This window comes from Egretta garzetta, unplaced genomic scaffold, assembly GCF_000687185.1.
Source record: "Egretta garzetta isolate BGI_Z169 unplaced genomic scaffold, ASM68718v1 scaffold41, whole genome shotgun sequence".
Classification (NCBI taxonomy): domain Eukaryota; kingdom Metazoa; phylum Chordata; class Aves; order Pelecaniformes; family Ardeidae; genus Egretta; species Egretta garzetta.
The window spans coordinates 748,558-769,558 of NW_009258755.1; the positions used below are offsets into that span (position 1 = coordinate 748,558).

Below are 21,001 nucleotides of genomic sequence, written 5' to 3' on the forward strand. Positions count from 1 at the left end.
ACCATGAATATTGGTATTTTGAAGCCATGCAGTAATTACTCAGCTGTTAAATACCCATATTGGCTCTCAAAATGGTAACTCATCATTTTCCCAATGTATTCTCTTTCTGTGGGCACAGCTCTACATAAAGTCAGAATCTATCTATCTTCTCCCCTTTCTTCCCATATGAACACATACAACTGTCTACAGAGACAGTAAAACATAACAGTTGTACAATACAGGCTAAAAATACCCATCCAAAAAAAAGAGTTCCTATCATTTCAGTGATCTGGTTTATACATCACTCCCTTGTAAACCCAACAGAGCATAGGGCAGTCCATGTGCTGTTGTACCAGCACAGCTACAGGATCTTTTTTAGTGGCTTTGTCATAAAAGAAAACCTGCCAAAAAATTGATGAGAACTGTTCTGATGTTGTTAGAAATCGAAAAGAATCAGAACTGCTTCTCTGGGTGTGCGCACACTGCATTCAGAAGCAAACATAGCATCTGCAAATACACCGAGATACCCAGGAGAGAGAAACCATATAGGCACAGGTTTCTGACAGCTAATTACCCGGGCTTGTTGGACTTTTCAGCTCACTCTGAAGCCTTGATAACTTATGTATGCAGCAATCACACAGCCTGAAGTAAGCATCAAGACATCCCCATGAATACTGGGAAATATCAGTGAAATAATTTCAAGAGTTTGTATCATATTCTATTGTCTTATTACCAGAAAAAAAAAGAAAAAGATTCTTTTTTTACTGCTTTTTGGAGGTGTTAAAGTTTTAAAGTCTTTGTGCTGATGTCTGTGCAATGCACAGGGAAGGCACCTATTCTAGCTATCACTCTGTAGGAAGGCAAGTATGTTCTGGTTCCAACAGGTTCTTCTGCTGACATCTGAAGAAAGGCTTAGCAGAAGGCTGCACAACCCTTTTTTACACCCCTGCTCTTGGTGCTTTCTCTGCTGGCAGTAGGCCCAAGAGCATTTCCCTAACATTTCTACCTTCCTGCCTGAGAAACCAACACATTCTCATCTCTAGAAGCTTTAAGTGTCTGTAACAGGATGCACACTTCTGGGATGCAAGGTGGTGAAGACACAGATGGAGACGTGTGGGCATGCAGGCTGCTCCTCGACCCTGCTACACTGTAGAAGAGAAGTAGTGGTGGCTGCTGGAGTTGCTCCCTGTGTCTTGCTACCTTGGCTGCCTGACTTTCTCAGGATACACAGCAAGCGCATGGGCATGGGCGAAAGCAAGGGCTAAAGCATCATCATATAGCTCTGGTGATTGTAAAGCTCCGTGTTTGAGAAGGACAGGCTGGAAGAGAAGCCCCTGCTTTACCTACCACTGCAAAAGAGGAAATGGCCACCTTCTAATGGTGGTTGGCCACTGCAAGGACTTCCTCCTATAGCTGTGTGATGCCACAATGTCCCTACTCATAACACAGTGCAGCTGTTGGTTTGTTGTTCAGCTCTTTAGCCCAAACGTCCGCGCAAGCCTTTTAAAAATACAAAGCTGTCAATACCTCTCAGCTGAGTTTTCCCTTGACTGTATATCACATAGCCATGGAGGCACAAGCCTTTTGAGGATCAGCAACATTAACCTGAGGGTACAGGACAGTAGCAAGGAGCAGGATGGGAACAACAGTCAGCAATCTGGATGGTTTCTATCTGAGTACTTGTTTGTATCTGACTCTAAAGCAGTGTTATGAGCCGATTTTCCATAATGCTATAGGGCTTAAGATAGCCACAGCTTAAAAAACTATAAAAAGAAACTCTCTCTTGCCATCTAAATTCGAAATCACTACAGAACTATTATAAAATGGAATGACCTCATTGCATAAAATGCATTACTTTCCTGTTATTAGAAACACTAATGTTCCCTTCGCTAAGAAGCACAAAACCCCAAGCGACACGCAGTCACGTTGTAATCAGCAACGCCAACCGATTGTCCCAGCCTCTTGTTTGTGAATTATAAAAATGGTATCACTGCGGTCAGAAACGGGTTCTGGTTTTAGTCGCACCCTCACTACATCAAACCAGAAGCAACCCCGCTGACCGCCCTCAATTTTACCACATTAAAAGAACACAAGGGAGGCCCGAAGCCTGATGTGCTGCAGGACTAACAAGAAGCGAGTAGGTGGTCAAAGCAAAGCATTGCAATGGAAGCAACAGACTTTTAATGTCATTTCATAACCTCGAGCTAGAGCTTAAGAGGGCAATGGTGGTAAAAAAACCTCAAACCCACAAAAAACAAAAACAACAAAAGCAACCCTAGAGTGCTACAGGCCTCAATTGCCAAGCCTTGCTGGATTTTCACAGGAAATTTTAGCAGTCTTACTATCATCATCATGTTATATTATATTTGCACAGTTAATACAATTTCAGATGAGGCAACCTCAAAAGTGCCAGAACAGGAGTATAGATATTTTCTTCCTTGGTTTTACCTAAAAATGCCCTGCAGGGAAATTTTGTGCCTTCCTGTCCTGGCCCCGCATAACGAGCTGTGCTTTTTCTTCAAAAAATCTGGTTTTGTTTCCAGTGCTGGTCCTCACCTTGCTAGTTCGCTACGTGTCCTCTCGGCCGTGATCTTTCTTTATCATGGGGGTGTGTGTGTGTGTGTGAGGGGGTGTGTATCTGTATGTGTGGTGTTTCAGTTGACACCTCTCCTTCCTGCCTGTGATTCCAGTTCCACACTGATAACACAGTGGCATTCATGATGAAAAGAGAGGCACTTCTTTCAAAAGAATGAAAATTAAGGAGGCTACAAAATAGAAAACCAAAACCATACTCATAATTTGCTAAAAAAAAAAAAGAAAAAAAAAAGTCCTGTGTTTATACATCCGTTTAAAAACTGTTTAATCATCAGGTCACAAAGTGCCAAAGGCAGTGGGTCTGATCCTGTGCTTAAAGCAAACAATAAGCAATATACTGGATTCTGCTGGGTGTTCTAATGAAACACGGGGGATGAGCCAAAGAAAATGGCACTGTTCTACTTGTGTAAAGTTGGCAGAATCTGACTCCAAACTTTGTCATACTTTGGGCAGCATGCAGCAGTTTGTTACTTTAATTCCATGATTTTGAGGCTAAATCATTTAGAAGTGAGAAGTCAAGCCCGGCCGTGCTATGGTGTCTCAAATTCAGCTTTATCTTGAAGTCCAAGTAGAAACATTTGCTACGTGTGGAGTGGGGCAGACCCTCCTCGCACAGCTATTAAACATCAGTAAGCAAATGAGAAAACTTAGAAAGTGCAGGGAAACTCTCGGGGAGGGGGAGGCAAGAAACCTAGGTGTTACTCTTGGACCTGTTATGAACTTGCTCCGTGTTTGAGGGACTTCAGGTACACCATGAAATCCGTCTGTGGTTCGGCTTCCACATGTCTTACTTGCCAGTCTTACCTCAGAAAACATCTTTGACACTGAGCTGGCACACACTTGAGCGGAATTTGGACACCATGACAGCAACAGACTGACTTACCGGTATGCCAGGCATCCCACGAGGACCATCTTTGCCAGTATCTCCTGGGGGACCTCTGGGTCCTGGTGGCCCTGGAGGCCCAGGGGGTCCAGCTTGTCCTTGGTCTCCCTAAATCAACAAAAAATCCTCATCAGAAGGTTGCTTTAGAGGCATTAACCACACAAAAAGACATTGATTTAAAAAAAAAGTGTAAGACAGGCTGGAAGAAGTGGCCATGAGCTGCACAGTGGCTTCTTCACTGCTTATGGCAGAGACTGCACTTTGCCTTGAAGACCAGGGGGTTGTATCTGTCCAGTGCATTCAGCCACAGAGAAGAAGGCTCAAATTCTAAATTGCTTGTCCTACCACAGGACATAAGCCGAAATTTGGGGTAGCCTTGCAATATTATACTTCACCAGTTTTCCAGAGCAAGTAACTGTTTTCAATAAGCAGCTGTTTGCTTCATGACTGGCATAATCATAAAAAAGCTGAGGTAAAAAAGAAAAGTCGCGTGCGAGAACATACAGTTTGCACAGCGATTTTCCAAGCCCATCAATGATGCATGGATAGATCTCAAAAATGAGCATGGAAAATAACTGCTTTTCCACAAAGTTGTACATAATTTTTCATCTGTTTTGGGGAGCTTTTTTATGGTGACAATTAGCTAACTCCCTTAGTGATTTATACTTATTAATTTGTAAAAGCCAATTTTCAAGAGAGTTGCCAAAACATATTACCTTCCCCTTTAAAAAAAAAAAAAAGACACCAAAAAATGGTGCTCAAGTTATTTAATTTCCAGCACACCACTGCAAACCACTGCAAAAAGCTGACTGCACCTTAAATGTGGATTATTTAGCAAGGCTACCCACAGCCTTTTAATTGTTAATATCATTAACGATTGCTTAATTCCAAAACATTTTCAGATGAGCAACCTGCTATAAGAAGGCATCTGATAAAAAGATACAGCAAAGAGTAAACTGAACGTAAAGAAGAACCAGACTCCAGTGAGATGAAGCACTACCTTAATGAGGCGGCGTTTAATGAGCTGCTGATCAGCAGAGAGAAACCCATGATTGATTTTAGGGAACACCATCTGATCAGGCAGGTGAGGTCAAAGGTTGAAGATCAGAGATGAGAAAATTGAAGAATAGACATCAGAAGGCCCGAGAAAGAAATAAAGACATATTCATTAGATTTGTAATAGCTAAAATAATATAAACCGGTGCTTCTGCCTGACAGAAACTGTGCATTTTCTTTTAAAGAAATTCACCTCTAATGTACAGGACATACCACTTCATGAGTTAATCATATACAACGAATTAACTGTGTAACTTTTTTCTGCCCAGATTTCCTGTGAGAATTCTCCCCTTGTATTAACTTTTTCATACCTGGGCTCTAAAAATCAGTATTTTTATATGCTGTTCTTTCAGCAAAGCTTCTAGAGACAAAGCACCAGTTCAACTTTCAGTCAGATTTTCTAACCAGCATATTGTGCCATGAAGAATGGTGTCATTTTAATAAGGACCGGAGTTCCAGCTTGACCAGATTGCTTCAATCCTTCCTGCTTAATTTGCAAATGCGCTTTGAAAAAAAAAATCTGTTTGTACAGATTAAGCCTCTGATATCCAACACAAATAGCTGACTCTATATGTAACCAGTATAGAGTTCACTGACATTTTCCACACTCCTGTATGCCTCGGGGAAGCAAAGCTACAGACAAATCTCATCTGAAAATAAAATACTGACCAAGATCACACAGAATGTGGGTGCTGCCGGGGGTAACACCGTACAGTTATAGATTTGATCCCATGCGCTGTATCAGGAGTACTTATACCAATGCAAAGGCGGTGAGGGTTGACTTGGGTCCACCATAAGGATTCATTGGTATCCCATGGTAAAAACAATTTTTCATGTGCACTTCTATGCTGATACAGAGAGACCTGACTGAACAGGTACGTGTCAGCCACAAACCTTGACGGTGAGGATCTGATTACTGTGCAGAGCAGCAACTGTGGGGAAGCCTGGCAGACCCTAGGGACACAGCATAACATGGTACCAAAACAGCACAGCACAAACATCACAGAGACAATTTACTAACAGACAAACAGAACGAACACTATGTTTAGTATACCCCACATTGCCTACTGACAGGGAACAGCCTCTCTGTCATATGGGAAACAGAATTAGGTTTGCGCTACGCTGCAGATGTGGGTTGTTACTTTACAACAAGAATAGCAAGAGATTTTAGAAGGAGCGGTCCCACAGAGGTGACTTTCCTTAAAATTACAATAAATTGTTATGATCATTTGACAGTTGTTAGACTCTCAGCCAGCAGATGACAGAGCCATTTTCAATTCAAATGTGCTACGGCACTTCAAGAGAGCTGTGTAGAAAGCTTTGACTCAGGATTGCTGCAGAACTTCACAGCGGTGACGGTGGGTTTTGAAACGCTTTGTATAATTAACATCCTGCTCCTCACATTCTGTTTAACATATGACATTCAGCACATGAACTGGTAGTACATACACAATTATAAACACTGAACAACAATCTACTGCTAGATCTTGGGTAGTCCGGGGTGGCCAAGGTCAACATTTTCAGGACATACATAGCAGCATTTTCATATCCAGGGCAAAATTCTTCCCCTCAAACGCTGTATGCTGCATATAGTTTCTCATATCCTACTCTACCAACATGTGCAGAACTTGTATGGTACTGGTACAAAAAAGAGGAGTGTGGTGATAATGGCCTGCTGTGACAATTCAAGGGGTGAATTTTGCTCTCAGTTCAACACCTCTCTTGTGCTGCCTTGTAGGGTACAAATTAGACCTTCTGATAAAGCTGAAGCTTTATACGGCTGAGCAGTGAACTCCTAAAGAAAGAAAACCTCAAGTCCTCTCCTTGCCTTTAGCACAGCACGCTGTCTGAAGCAGAGGCTTGTTCAATGGCCGAGGGACGTCAGGCTGAGGAACATAGAATAAAATATCATCTGGTAGCTCTAAGCTCCCTACAGGCACGCATGCACACATGCTGCCCCTGTGAGGTGGAGCTGGTGGCACAGCCCCTCTGCGAGGCCTGGAGCATATGGCTGCAGGGTTGCAACTTGGGACCTCCAAAAGGGAAGGCTGCACCTGGCTCTGCCTGCCAGACAAGGTGGCTTCCAAGAAGTCCCGCACGAAGGTTCTGCTGGGGCAGCCCACGTTGCCACAGTGCAGGAGCCCTTTGCGGCCCAGGTGGCCCAGTGGAAAGCACTGACAGGCAACGGCAGCCTGCCAGGTCTCTCAGCTGCAGCAGATTGTGTTAACATGGCAAATACTTGCTCTCTTCATCTCCATATGCAATTACATCAGAGATCCTCTGGATCACAAAGACCGCACTGGTCTTCACAAAAAAAGGCGGCATAACTTCCTGATGAACGTATGTCCTTTACTAGCACCTTTGAGTTGCATTCAGCAGCTTTATTCCTGAAATATGCCCATGAGATGAGGAAGCTGAGAGCCTGTAAGTGGATCCCATAAAGCCAGGGGCAGCTTTACCAGCCTTCCCACTTTGTTCTGATGAACTGTTGTGTGGCTAACTGCATTGCTCGGTGGCCTGAAATCTCCTCTTCAGAAACAAATAAAAAGAAAACAAAACCAAAAAAGGCTAAAACTCCAAACATACAAAGAAACTCACTCCTGAGACACTGCTAAGACTGGAATGATACATCATTTAGAAAACAGATGTATCGAATTTGCATTTATCTTATTATGGAATATAAGTTAAAGAAGTTATTAGATGGTAACGTGCCAGAATCTTTACATCTGTGACTCATTAGCCCTGCTGTGCACATGGTCCATTCCTTCTAGATAAAACTACAATACCCGTGTAATGGAAATGAGTACAAACGAGAAACCTACAAAAGAATTAAAATCTCAGTAGCAAGCAATAAACTTTAAATCTCATTTATTAAAAAAAGGGATAAACAGAAAATCTTTTAACAACTTCAGTTTTACTCATCAGCCTTTAGGATTACAGCACAGTAATCTTCAGTTACCTCTAAGTGTAGCGTATTTGCAATTTGACATTTTAAAAAGTGGAAAATCAAAACTCATATTAGGTTTGATTTATTTCATCTTGAACACAGAGGAGAGCTCAGAATTAATTAAGAAAGGAGTTTACTCAGAAAATATACTGGTTTGCCATGAAAGATTTCTTTTCCTTGAGAAGAAATGAAAGAGTTTTGAAAGTTTTGGGTAGCTCCACACAAAAATGTTTACACCAACCACTTCACAGTCCAGCCCCAGCATTCTCAATGCTTCCCAACACCACACAGACAAGTTCAAGAGCCGCTATCAGTACTGCAGTTTTCTGCCTATATGAACACCACATGAGAAAAGTGGACAACCCCGTTCTTCCATCAGCAGCTTAGTAACTTCTTTCAGCTTGTTCCCCAGTAGGAAAAAGCTTTCTTTCCTTTGCTCAAAGCAGGCATAACCTCAGACCAGAGACTTGGACCAGGCGAGCTTGGACCTGGATCATCTCCCCATATGAAACACACATATTTGGAGAGAGCCAGAAACACAGGAATATTAAATGGAACCCAGCAAAGAAACTATAATGGGTGCATAGTTTTTGCATGCGTGGGAGGCTTTAGAAGGCATTGCATCTTCTGGCATCCATGAAAGATAATGTTGGCACACAATGAACTTCTAAAAAGGCATAAAAAGAGCTATCCTTCCCACAAAATGAGTTCTCTTCCTTTCCTGTCACTCTGCTATAAATATAGCCGCAAATATCCCCTAGATCTGTTTTATTTTTTCTCTATCTAAAGCTGTTCTTAATGATGGATTCTAAGTTAGTCAATTTTCTCTTTATTTGGTTTGATTCTTGAACTGCGCATAGGAAGGGCTCTTGTTCTACACCCTGGGAGGCCCTCAGAATACAAAACACTAGCGAGATCAACAGCGACCACTGGCCTGCTGAATTCCTCTGCTGACAGCAACTCAACCTCACCCTGAAACGCTAGCTGGTTACAATTTCTAAATTAACACATTTGTTGCATGCCTCGCTGCAATTTTTGCCCAAATGCCAAGCAAAACATGATGCTTGCTGGAGGCTAACAGGCATGTGACCACATAATGCAGCGTCCTGCTTACCTATCTGGAAACTTAGATAAAGTCTGCTTGTCCCCATACAACGGCTGCTAAGAAAACCACAGGGTGCCAGAACACCGTATCATTCCCTCTGTCCGATTTTTTACTTAGATGAAATAGTTCTCCTCTTACATCCCCCACAGCCTTCAAAGATGTAATGCCCACTCGCAGTCCTAGATTTTTCATAGTACATCCAGCTCTGTGCGTTGGTCTACATGAAGTCAATGTTATAAGGTCATCCTAACCTTGTTGTACGGCGAGTATAATAATATTAAGCAACAGCATTACTGGTTTTCCATTATGGTGACTACACTCCATTTTGACTATTGCATTTGCTTAGCACAGTAAATGTCACAGTCCTCCTTAGGATTTTCCTTCTGACCTGCCAATAAACCCAAGCTGCACAAGCTTACATACTCCTGTGAAGACATGGTAAATGAGACAGGAATTACCACCTGCTGTTCACTTGCACTTCCTAAGGTTACAGCCAGCTGCTGCTATTTCACATCAAATCACACAGGCTTCAGGCCAGAGCGATCCTGACACTCTTTATGGCTGCTTTACCTTCCCCCAACACCACCTCCAGTTCTAATTAATCCCTCAGACCGATTGCCAGTCCTGCAGCTAATTATTGTACCTGCCCTGGGGAATACAGTGCTCAGTATCACCCTGTACGGAGCCATGGACTCTCAGCAGGAGCTCTTTTATATAATCCCTTTTATCATAACTGCTGCTTTCTCCATCAGCAAATCCGCTAACTAAAACAGTGCGCCACAAGAAGACAAGGATCCAGGAATTTCTTTTCACTTAGGCAATCCTTCGGCAAAGAGTTTTAATTTGAATACATTACGTAACGTTTCAGACTTTGTAGTAAAATAATAAAAATGTAATGTTTAAGTACTAGCACAAACGACGATTGGAGAAGTGTTATTTTCTATAATGACTTCTGTATTTTCACAATGAATGCTACCTGACACTACGCTCCAAATGAACAAAACTGGCAAAAGCCAGCGCTTCTCTATTTTGGTCCTAGTATTAGATGAACTTTCAGCGAGGCAAATATCTTTTCCACACAACTCAGTTACAAGTCCTGATGAGTGATTACCATCTGACCTACACAAAATATCCTTCCTGAAGGCAAACCTACTACTCTCACTGAAACTGGAGGTAGGCATCCACGTAACTCCAAAATGAGTTTGTCCTCCCCCAAACCAAGTTGGTTCTCACAGCAAAAACCTTCTGTCCTGGCTTATGTTTCTCTTCAAATTTTATAATCACTGCAGTTATGCAAAGCAGGTAAGTGGTTCGAGCCACTTCTGTGATATTTATTAGGACTGGATGAAATATTTTTAAAGAGTTGTTTTCGATCAAATTGATCTAACTGAAGTGTTCAGTGTTGCAGCTCTTTCGTGGGACAGCTGCAGTTTGAGATAAAATGACTACATGGCGTTTTCTCAGTCACAGGACAGACCTATGGAAAAAGGAACAGGATGTACAGAGACTTCCTTCCTCACCATTCCTCTGGCATTACTAAAAAGGGGCAAGACGCAAACCAACTGGTGGTGAGCAAAGACACGCACCGCCAAGCTCTTAAGGCAGGAATGACAACATCCTCGTCTTGGGAGCAGGTATGCGGCACGCTGGAGTGTCACAGCTGTTCTGCATTCCCCAGGGGAACCTCAGAAGCTGAACATCAAAGGCATAGCTTGGCCCCGGAGAGTCACCCAAAGCCAAAAGGATGCTCCTGTGAGCTATAGGAAGAGGCACATCTCAAGTCGGAGTGTCCCAATGCCTCAGACCAAATTGGCAGCCAGTGCAGTCTGAGTTCTTTCCTAACCTCTTCTAGTTAACAGAGCTCCAAGTTACCTCGCTCCAATTCATTACCCTAGTTTCAGCTTAATGGAAAACAGGGGAGCCACAAAGGCCTAATACTAGTGAAGTAGAACAGATAATTAGTCCCAGGAACGGAGTAGGTGAATACTCCTGTGGCCTTTTGGCAGATAAGGAAACAAAGTCTCGGAAGTTAAATGAACTGCTCACAGAGACACTGGCATTAAACCAGACATCCGGCACTTTTCCCAGTGATGCTGCTTTGGTGAAAGTTGTGTTAACAGAAGGAATCACGAATGGTGTTTTAGCTGCCTTACTGTGGCACACTCAGGATAGTTTGAAACAGGGGTTAGACAGAGTTTATAACTTCAACTAAAATTTGCTTTACACAGGAAAATTAATAACAGAAGAAACAACTAAGTGGGTAGTTATACTGGTAAAGCATTAATTTAAAGCAGTCCTGTGTTTGTACTGTATGTTTGAAGTAACACATAGTAAACAAGAAAATATGCTTTTATACACGCGTAAGAATATTGCTTAAGGGAATGCCATCACTATATCACCACCTCTGCCACAGCTTTTGACAGCATATTCATATAAATGAAACCAAAGAGTATTTAATAAGAAAAAAAAAGCTGGGGACAATGCTAATTTATGCTAATGAAAGCTACACAGTCCTTCTATTAAGGCAGATAAAGCTCATGAGCAGTATTTATAGAAGAAATTAAGAAAAACTTCAGTAGGATATAATCAAACATCATCAAGGACAGTCCTGGAAGAAACTGACAGAATATGCTTAAATTATGTAAAATTATATTTAATTAACATAATACTCCGACTATAATACTATACATTTTTGCTTTGACAAGATGTTGAATGAGGATAAAAATTAGCAGCATGCACTGTTTGGGAACAAAGCTTCCTACTACATTACTGACTTACATTTGCTACCGCCAAAAAAATGCAGTCTTGCTTTTGGTGAAGGCAAGAACTCAGATTAATTTATACTACCAGCTTTTTTGTGAAGCAAATCTGTTCCTTTCTGGTGCCAACCTTTGAATGAAACGATACAAAATAAGATGGCTTTAAAAGAGGATGAAAAGTTAATGATCATGGTTTAATCATCACTCAGTAACTTGTATTTTCTGATTTATGAATGAGGCACTGATTCTAATGATGTGAATATAGGTTTTCCATTTATTGTCAGTAGGAGCAGGAAAAGGCCCAAAATATTTATTACACACTGCTTAGAAATATATTAACTACTAACAACACAAACATTAAAGCCAGACCTTTTAAAATCTTCTTTAAAATATCAGGTCAAAATGTATTGCTTGGATATCTTTAATATCTTTAATACAGGACAGTTTATAAAAGTTGTGTCTATAATGTAACAAGTGAAGCAATTCTTCAGTTAAAAAAGATACCTTATACCTATATATACACACACATATTTGTATTTAATTATTTCAGTAAATAGACTGCTTCCAGGACCATTTCTGTCAATATTAGATAATTTTTAAATAGTTTGCCAGCACAGAAGAGTAGAAACTGCAAAATTTCTACGTAAAACAAGGATTTCTCTCTAGTGGGCAGCAAATAAGTTGCAAATATATTAAAAATAACGGGAAAGAGGAAAGGATTAAGTAGAAAAGAACATTATATTACTACCCAAACCTAACAGTACACAAGGAATCTTTTTAATCTTCAAGTCAATAAAGGTTAACACAATAAAATAAACTTCTGAGTACCTTTCTTTTCTAGAACTTAATCTCTTCTGCTGAAGATATTTTAGAGATTTTATCCGTTCTGTGCAGACCCAGCTGCTAGGAAAATTTACTTAAACTTACCAAAAAGAGAAAATAATTTTATGGAAATACTTTGGTATGGCTTCTGGGTGGTTTTTCATTGTACCCAGACCAAAAGCAATTTAAAGGTGGCTGCTAGCTGATGATTTCTAGACCTGATAAGCAAGGAATCTGCCATGTATCTGAACTAAAGGACAGAAGATATTTATAATGTCATTTATACAAGGATGAGAACAGACTGGTTAAGACACTTAGGACTAGCTGTTCCATTCCCAAACATTCACCTCTGAAGATCTATTGCCATTAATCAGGGTACAATCTCTGCTTGGACAATATATCCTTTGCAATCCTACCATTATGAAATCTCCAAAGGCTTTTTTTTAAACTGGGGTAGAGCTGAGCAACTGGAACCGAGCAGTGGACTGACATAAGCACTTATTCTAATAGTCCACAGGCTAAAACCCATCATTTTTAATTTTGTCATGGCTCATTACAGTAATTCAAATCTCCATGGACATGCCATGAAGCCATGTCCTCTGCAAAAAGGAAAGCATCCAAAAGGTTTACTAACATTACTGTTTCTTACACTGGTATTGAGGAAAGCTAGTTCTGCATTTGACCTAAATGTTTAGTCTACTAGAACTTTAGAGTAGCGAGTAGAGATTCGATATAAAAATATATTAAAAGATCAAAAAAACATTTCTTCAAATATGATCAGGACTTTTGAATGCATACACCACTACTTTATCTATGGTCTCATGTGGCCAAAAGCTGTATTAACCTGATGATCAAACTCACCCTCAGGACATGAATTTCAACATCACTCACACTACTGGAATGTTGCTTTGGCTCATATTTTACAGGCAGTACGGGCATAAGTAGGTTAAGCCATATGGCATTATGGACTAGAGCCCTTATGCCATCTTTGTATGATGGAGACTGATCCAAAGATTACTTCTGAATACTTAAGAAACCCCCTCAGATTCTTTAAAAAAAAGGTCAAAAAAAATCAGACCCACTATTCTAAAAATACAAGTGTCTGACTGCCGGGCAGTACTTACAAGGTCAGGTTCCTACTAATGTATTCACTTATTGAAGATATTTTCAAGAAGACCTGAACTTCAAAGCAGTTCAGTATATACTCAACATGTCTAGTGACTGTGAATAAGAAGTTTCGAGATAACTGATTACTGTTTTCATAGTTCTGAAATTATTTCAGAAAGAAGGATCTCTCAAAAATCTGAAGGCCTGAGGTGAAAACTTGGGTGGGGACAGAAAGTAACAAATTCTTGTTTCACAAATATTCTTCTAGGTCTCATCTTGACTTGGACAGTCTTTACATTTTTGGTTTCTTTTACTAATGAAAATGCCTGGAGGAAAAAAAGCAGCTTTTATAAAGAATAAGGGTCATTTTGAAATTTCTGTCATAAAAAATACTTGGAACAATAAAAATCTTCGCTGGGCCAAATGCTAGTTTCAAACCAATATGCAAAAATATAAAACCAAAAAACCTTCAGGCTCCTTATCCGTACGAGATGAATTAGCTTTAAAATGTACATCACTTTTTGATATTATATTTAGTCTGTCTGCAAACTTGTCAAATCCAAATGTTGATGTCATCCCAGAGTCACTTTCAGGAAGAATATTTCCCTAAAATAATACAGTATGGTATTAAGTCCAAACCCATTTATTTTACATAGGCAGTGATGGAAAACTATGTGCAAAGGTAACCAACCAGGTTTAAATGGGTTTAGTTTCATTTGGTGCATGACTGGCTTGCACATATAATTTCCATTAATTATATTGTAAATCCCCTGGCACAGCAAGTTGAGCAGATTCACCCTGAAGACAGTCATCAAAAGAGATAACTGCTGTACCATGAAACATAAAATGGTCAGAGGCTTTGTAGTACTTATTACTTGTGAAATACACAGGGCAAAAAAGGAGAAGCTGCTCTAGAACCCATTCAAACGCACTTTGAAAAAGTTAAAGGGAAAACCCACAAGACTGGGCAAATTACCTGAGTTATACCCATATACTTAAAGAAGGTGTATGTTATTACAGTATGCATTGACTAAACAATCAGTAAAGGTTCAGCTGGCCCACAAGGTGCCATTCACCACCTCTTCCTCTCCACTACTGACCTTACTCAATTCCTTTTCTATACTCAGATACAGAATTCAGTCTCAACTGCCAGCGGCTGCTGCGGATATAACTTTGTGATGTCCTTAAATGTGAATTCCTTAGGTCGCATATTTTTTGCTTTTTAGCTGCACTTGATATACCAAAGCCACAAAGCAGCCATAACTATGACTTGTATGGCCCAGCGAGAACTCTACTGCTCTCCAGTATAGGGGGTATATCCTGGCAAAGCGGGACGCAACAGCCTCTGTGCAGCGGATATTCCACTGCAGTCCTTGCAGGTGTTCTGCCTACAGGGTAACATTGATCAGACTTGCATTTTCTTATTGGGTATTGACAACACTTTTGAGCCCAGGGAGTGAAAGCCACACACGCTTAACCACTTTCTAGTTCTTACATCTCTCCAACATTTTGCCAAGATTTCTGGACCAGTGGAGGCTCCGACACCTTTGCTTTCCCACTGTCTTCTGCTCTCCCATTTTATGCTGCCACGAGAAAAACCAGCACTATCATTCCCTTATGTTGATATCACTTCATTTTTTTTTCTGTGTTCAGACCTCTGGGTTCTTCCCTGGAAACTTCTCCAATACTCATAATTACAAATTCTTAACCTCAGCTATTTTTCTTCACAACATTGCTCTTCCATATTTATTTGTTACTGTATCCCTCTCTGATACCTCCATCAAATTCGCTCTCCTGTTCTGAACAGAACACCAGTTCTTCGGAATGTAAGGTCGCTTCGTGCAAGCACCTATGCACAGACCCCTGACTTCTTTCTGAACAGAGCATCCTCTCTGAAGCCACAAGCACTGCTCCACTCTCTGCCTCTGTCCCCGCTCCTCATGTTCCCCGTGAGGTTCTGTAGCACAGAACCAGCCAAAATACACCGCCCAGCATGGCTCCTGAGAGATACTAAATTTGCTTAGAAGTTAAAAGGAAATTTTTACATTCTACCTTCAGCCTGTGTGTTAGTTAGCCTAGATAAAAAATGTTCCTCACATTGTTACTCTCTATGTCCTTTGTATGTCTTTAAATAGTTTTCCAATTCTTCTTTTTGAGCTTCAACTGAAATAGTATTTAAAGCTGTTCACTGATAGGCCTCTGTCTTGATAAGGTGCACTCATATCACCAAGCATAACAGGACAGCTAATTGAACCCTGTAGGTAATATAACACCAGTAGCACCAAGACCAAATTCAGCTATAAAAGCACGTTGTGACTTCAGATAATCTTATTTGACTGCAAAAAGTAAAATAAAATAAAACAAAATGAAAGAAAATAGTAAAATAAAATAAAATTACAAATTCAAAAATTTTAACACAGTTGACAGAAAACAAAAATGGAACATGCTGTTATGGAAAAAATTATAAATGTGTAACCAAAGAGAGTCACTATATCATCAGAACAATGTAACCAAACATTTTCTAATGAAGCACAGATGTAAAGAAGAATGAACTGGCACAGCCAATCTATCTGAACTTTCACCCCTGTATTCCTCTATTTCTCTGTTAAAATAAACATGATATTTAAAAATTAAAAGAACCTTTATATTTCCACCACTAAAACATGTTTCTGTCTAACTGTCTGGATGTATTTACAAGGTGATAATATTGTTGTTATTATTAAAATATTAAATACATACATGTCAGGAAAAAGAGCTAATACATGCATACATGATATTTGTTTATAATTCACTAAACACTAGATATGTTTTACATGAAATCTGGAAGTACATTTATTAGAAACCTACGAGCCCTCTGCATTGTGGGAGCCCATGCACGGCGTGAAAACATTGCTGGGGAAACTGAAAGGTTTGGTTAGGAAAGCCAGCTTTTATACAGCGGAGCAAAATCACTGTGAAACTTGCTTCCACCCATCATGGAAATTGTATATTTTAAAGCATTACTTACTATTGTCACTCAGATCTTCCCAGACACTATCTGGTCATGTTCAGTATTACTGTCCTGCAGACACTTACTTCAACATGCAGGGTAAATGCAGCTAATAAGCATAATTAGCTCAGACAGTGTATTTCATTTAGTTTTGCACTAAAGACTAATTGCCTACTCAGCGGAGGGGAAGTGTAACATTTTTTTTAAGATGCTTACCCGAGGGCCCTGATCACCTTGATCTCCCTGCAAAGTGGAAAGATGAGATGATAGGTTTAACACAGCATCTGTGTGCTACCCAGCTCTCTTACACAATCTAACATTACACTGCGTCAATACAAACGGTCTCTTTAGTTCATGCTGGGAGGCCTTTCCATTCACCTTGTACGTGTCACCTGTACGTCAACTCACCTTCTCGCCTTTTGGACCGGGAGGGCCCTGAAAGAGAGAGAAGCAAAGATGAATTACTGAGACTGACAAAGCCTTGGGACATGGCAAGAAACAGGTCTGCACCACCCCACCATTTCTTCCCAACAATGTATTTCCTTATCATTTTTCACTCTAAATGCCAGGGCTACTCCAGAGATGGCTGCTTCACTGTATTAATAATTGCCGCTGCATGGTTATTTCTTGAATAGTTTGCTCACCCTGTGTGTCGAATCAGACCACTTAGACAAGCAAAGCTGTGCCTGAAATGGCAAAATTTCTACTGACTTGAGTTAGGGACAATAGTTTATCTCCTATCAGATACCAAATGTTTTCTAAGACCGTAAAAGTTCTTTGCAAGTGCCGCTAATAAATTCAGAGGCCTATAAATCTGCCATGTATTTTGGCACCCTCCTTCGATTAGATTGCCAAAGAAAAAAGGATTAGGGAATCTAAAAGTAGTGTTTTCATTCCTGTCTTTGGCAATGCTGAAGTTGACGTTTAGTCTCAAGTACACTGTTTTAGGCAAAATGAGCCCTTTTTATAACATGCTTTTGCAGAAGCAATACTTATTGTTACTTACCAGCAGACAAAGAGTAAGGTGACAGAATCACAAAACAGTGAGGTCCTTTCCTATTCCATTTTTATTGAGCACCTTCCAGAAAGCTACCAGCAGGTTTCTAAAACACTAGTTTTCAGGTTAGTGTCTTGTGAACAAAAATGCTCGCAGTCTGCAGAGAACTGGCTGCTTACACAGTGCAGGCTCTACCTCCAGCTTTCTGAAAGATGTGCAGGTGTTTCATTACAAAGAAAGACCTGAGGTACACATGAAAGCAGCTGGAAACAGAAAAGGAGCCATCCAAGCAAGCTGGGTCCATTCTTATAGCAGAGAGAGACACGTACATGTGTGTGCGCATGCATGTAGCACAAGAAAAGGTTGCCACCAGCAATGTAATTAGAAATAACCAAGGGCAACCTAGTTGGGCTGAGCATGTTTGGACCGCTTCACACTTTACACTAGTGAAAATTCATGTGGTTCACATAAATGGAAATGGAAGAAAGGTCAGTCTGCTGTGTATTAAAGACATGATTAACCACATGCAATTCTTAGAGAATCACTATTGTAGCCAATTTTCTGCTTATTTTTAAGGGCTTCTGATGCATGCCAGAGAAGAGCATCTGCTGCTCAGTCTTTCAAGGAGTTAAAGCATATGCCTCTCCTTCCACAGCCTGCCATCTCTTCTGTCTGCCGCAGAGGACATGGAAACAAGTCTGCTACCCGACCTCCCCATGTCTCCTTTAGAAAGGACAGTGCTCGCTCCAAGCTGAGTGGAAACCATCTGCTCAATTAACTGTGACCCCTCTTCCACTTTGTGTTGCCCTGCAAGAACTTGTCCTCTTTAAAAACACATTAAACAAAATGACTTAATGAACAGATAAAACCTCGCTGCACTTTTAAGGTTTCTTCATCTACTTTTTTTATACTTTATCCCTTACTGCTCCTTTCCAATGTGCATGTTCGTATATATATACACACTGAAAACTACACGCAGCATTTTCTACTGTTAGCTACAGACTGCACATCTGCTTACTTGGACGCGGCATTACAGTACAGCACATTTTCAGCAGGCCCATTTTAAAACACACATACATGCCATCGAGCTTGCGAATTCTCATGCCATCAGTAACAGGGTAACTGCGGAATAGGAAGACCTAAAAATCACTCAGTGCTGGCTGTTACTGCCTTTTTTACAGCAAACACTGAGCACAAGAGAAGGGCTGTGCTCATGTGTTCTATCTCCTTGAATTATCAAGCCAGTACTGGCTCTGAATATCGTACTGGCTGCAAACTGCAAATAACATGACCTCTATCTGCTACAGTCAGAATCCTATTTCTTGGGTCTTAGGCGTGAAATTGCAGATAACATGACATGACCAAGACGGCAGACAGATGTTGGCCTTTGGATCATGCCGCAATTGTGGGAGTTGTTACTGCCTTCATTCAGATGCTCAACGCCATTCTTATGCCCAGGGGTAGCCCTGCTTCTGATGGGTTTTGGCTCACAACCTTTCTGAGGCGCGCCTGCCACAGCTCTGCCAGTTGGTACAAACGAAGACAGAGACCGCAACAGTTCCCTGAACTCAGCCGGCTCACTGGAACAGAAACAAGTCAGAGCGTGCTCACACGAGAGGTTCAACGAGCAGATCTGCAGGGCTCCTAGGCTGTCTCGCTGCAGCAACATGCCCAGCTGTCTCCACCTGCAGAAGCAGCCCCTGCCCTCTTCCCTTCATATTTTCCTCTGTTAAGGGTTCTCCGAAAGCACAATCCATACCCAAACATGTTTTTTAATACGACGGAATCACATATCGCAATTAAATTTTGTTCTCCTTTTTCTGTGCAGGGTTTTCTGAAAATTACCTGTCCACATCATATTCAGAAATCCAGGGCTCTTCTTCATTGCTCTCTATTGGGCAAAGCCAGCAATTACGAGTGCTTGCTGTTTGCTCTCCCTGTGTGCCACGCACCATTGTTTCTCTTAACTCATCCTTCCAGCACACAAATTTTTCATACAAAGTCTTTATCAATATCTGACAATTTCACCGTACCAAAAGTTTTTACAGGTTTTCAAAAGGCCACACGAGCATTTCGGGTGTGATCATTCTCACAAGTTCTCTTCACTTGTATTTGCAATGCTTTTGCTTTCCACCAAGAATCTTGAAAGACAAACAAACAATTGCAAAAAAATATAGCTGGCTTGGATGCTAGTGAAGAGAACCAGTGGGGCTTCATCAAAAGAAAATTAATGCAATTTCTTTCATGGCTTCTTCACCCATCTCTGGCTCTCCCCTCATTGTTTCAGTTGTTCTCTATTGTTTTTGCAATTTTAAAGAGAAAATTCCTATCCTCAGCCTTTGACATCTTCTTTCCATTTGTGCTGAGACATTCTCCCAAGGTTTTTACTGCAGAATTTATTAGTGCGGGTACACTGAGTGGAACCAGGGAGGAAGAAAAATCTGAGGGAAAGTTGGGTTTGCGGGGGTGGGGTGTGACTAGGAGACAGATTTGTTTAAAGGAGGGCAAGGTTTCTTCTGTTTAAGGGTACACAGAGAACAGAGTGAGTAAAATATCACTAGCTTTGTAGGCCACAGCATAGACATCCTGCTTTTTTTCCCAGGGAGACTTCTGTGCTTTCATTTATGAGATGGCAGAGATCAAGCCGCTAGCTGTTGCACAAATGTGAAAGCATTTTGTGTAAGTTATATGAAACGTCTGAGGTCAGAGCATTTCTGAAATAACTTTACAGTGTTTTCACTGGAAACAGAGGCTCTTTTCTCAAAGTGTAATTATCTACTCCAAACTACTATACATTTCCAAGGAGAGTTTATAGCCTGTTTCACATAAGCAAGGCCTTGTAAATCACAAACACATGCAAAATCTGCATTCATAATTAGGCAACAAATACTACTGTTTTTAAAACAAGGTCTTCTAAAGCAGACTGAGAGGCCTCCAGGCACCTGCCAGCCAAGAACAAAGCTGAAATCAGGGTCAAATCCATTCAACAGCCATGTTCAGGATTACTGGCAGATGACCTTTTTTTTTTTTTTTGGCTATCAAAATCCCATTTCCATTCCCTGATGAAACCTTTACATTATTATAAATATGTGTACAAGAAACAGAAGGGCAAGAGAACGCAGTACTAGAAAACATGAAAGCAGTCCTTGTGGTCTTCATTCAGACAACATTCTCCTTGGGGTCAACTGAGTATGATCAGCATGATTTTACATGCAGCTGGCATTTTATAATTCATTCCCTGAAAGATGCTTATTTTGTATTCCACCTTGGTGGCCATTGCCACCTTTATAGCTTTGCAAGAGTAACATTGAGAGGACCTCTTAAAAAGCCAGTATTTGATTTATATTGGTTTTGCAAACATTGAAAACTATCTGAATTCTCTTATACATATATTCTCTCCATATTCCTATTGCTATAGAGCTGCCTTTAACTGTAACACAGGCAGTTCTACCATGACTTCACCAAAAAGGCTCCAAGCATTGAGGGGAAAGCAGAACTGAAAAAAGTAAGAGATGCTCAGGAAGGGGTTCAAAGAAACAGCAATGTTTCTAGGTTCTGTAGAAAGCCCCAAAGTCAGGGCAGAGGAGTTCAGATTTTTAGTGACTGTTTAGATGACCCATATGATGCCACTGCAAAAAGGACCTGCAAGTGCCCAGTACAAGCTGGCAACAACCAACCAAGCAGAATCAGTTGGACAGTCCCAGGTCCCAGTGGGATCATCCACCTTCAAGGCTCCTAAGGAACCTGAGACATCAAACTCAG

General features: G+C 40.8%; 1 protein-coding gene across 1 annotated transcript in view; it reads right to left on the minus strand.

Moving 5' to 3' along the window:
* Positions 1-21,001, minus strand: part of COL25A1 (collagen type XXV alpha 1 chain) — a gene marked incomplete at its 5' end in the record, with an annotated part of 325,700 nt that overhangs the window by 91,343 nt on the left and 213,356 nt on the right. The window contains 4 exons of the mRNA XM_035888891.1: positions 3,458-3,565; positions 5,408-5,467; positions 16,459-16,485; positions 16,651-16,677. Coding sequence (XP_035744784.1) covers positions 3,458-3,565; positions 5,408-5,467; positions 16,459-16,485; positions 16,651-16,677 — 222 coding nt within the window. The remainder of the gene's footprint in view (positions 1-3,457; positions 3,566-5,407; positions 5,468-16,458; positions 16,486-16,650; positions 16,678-21,001) is intronic.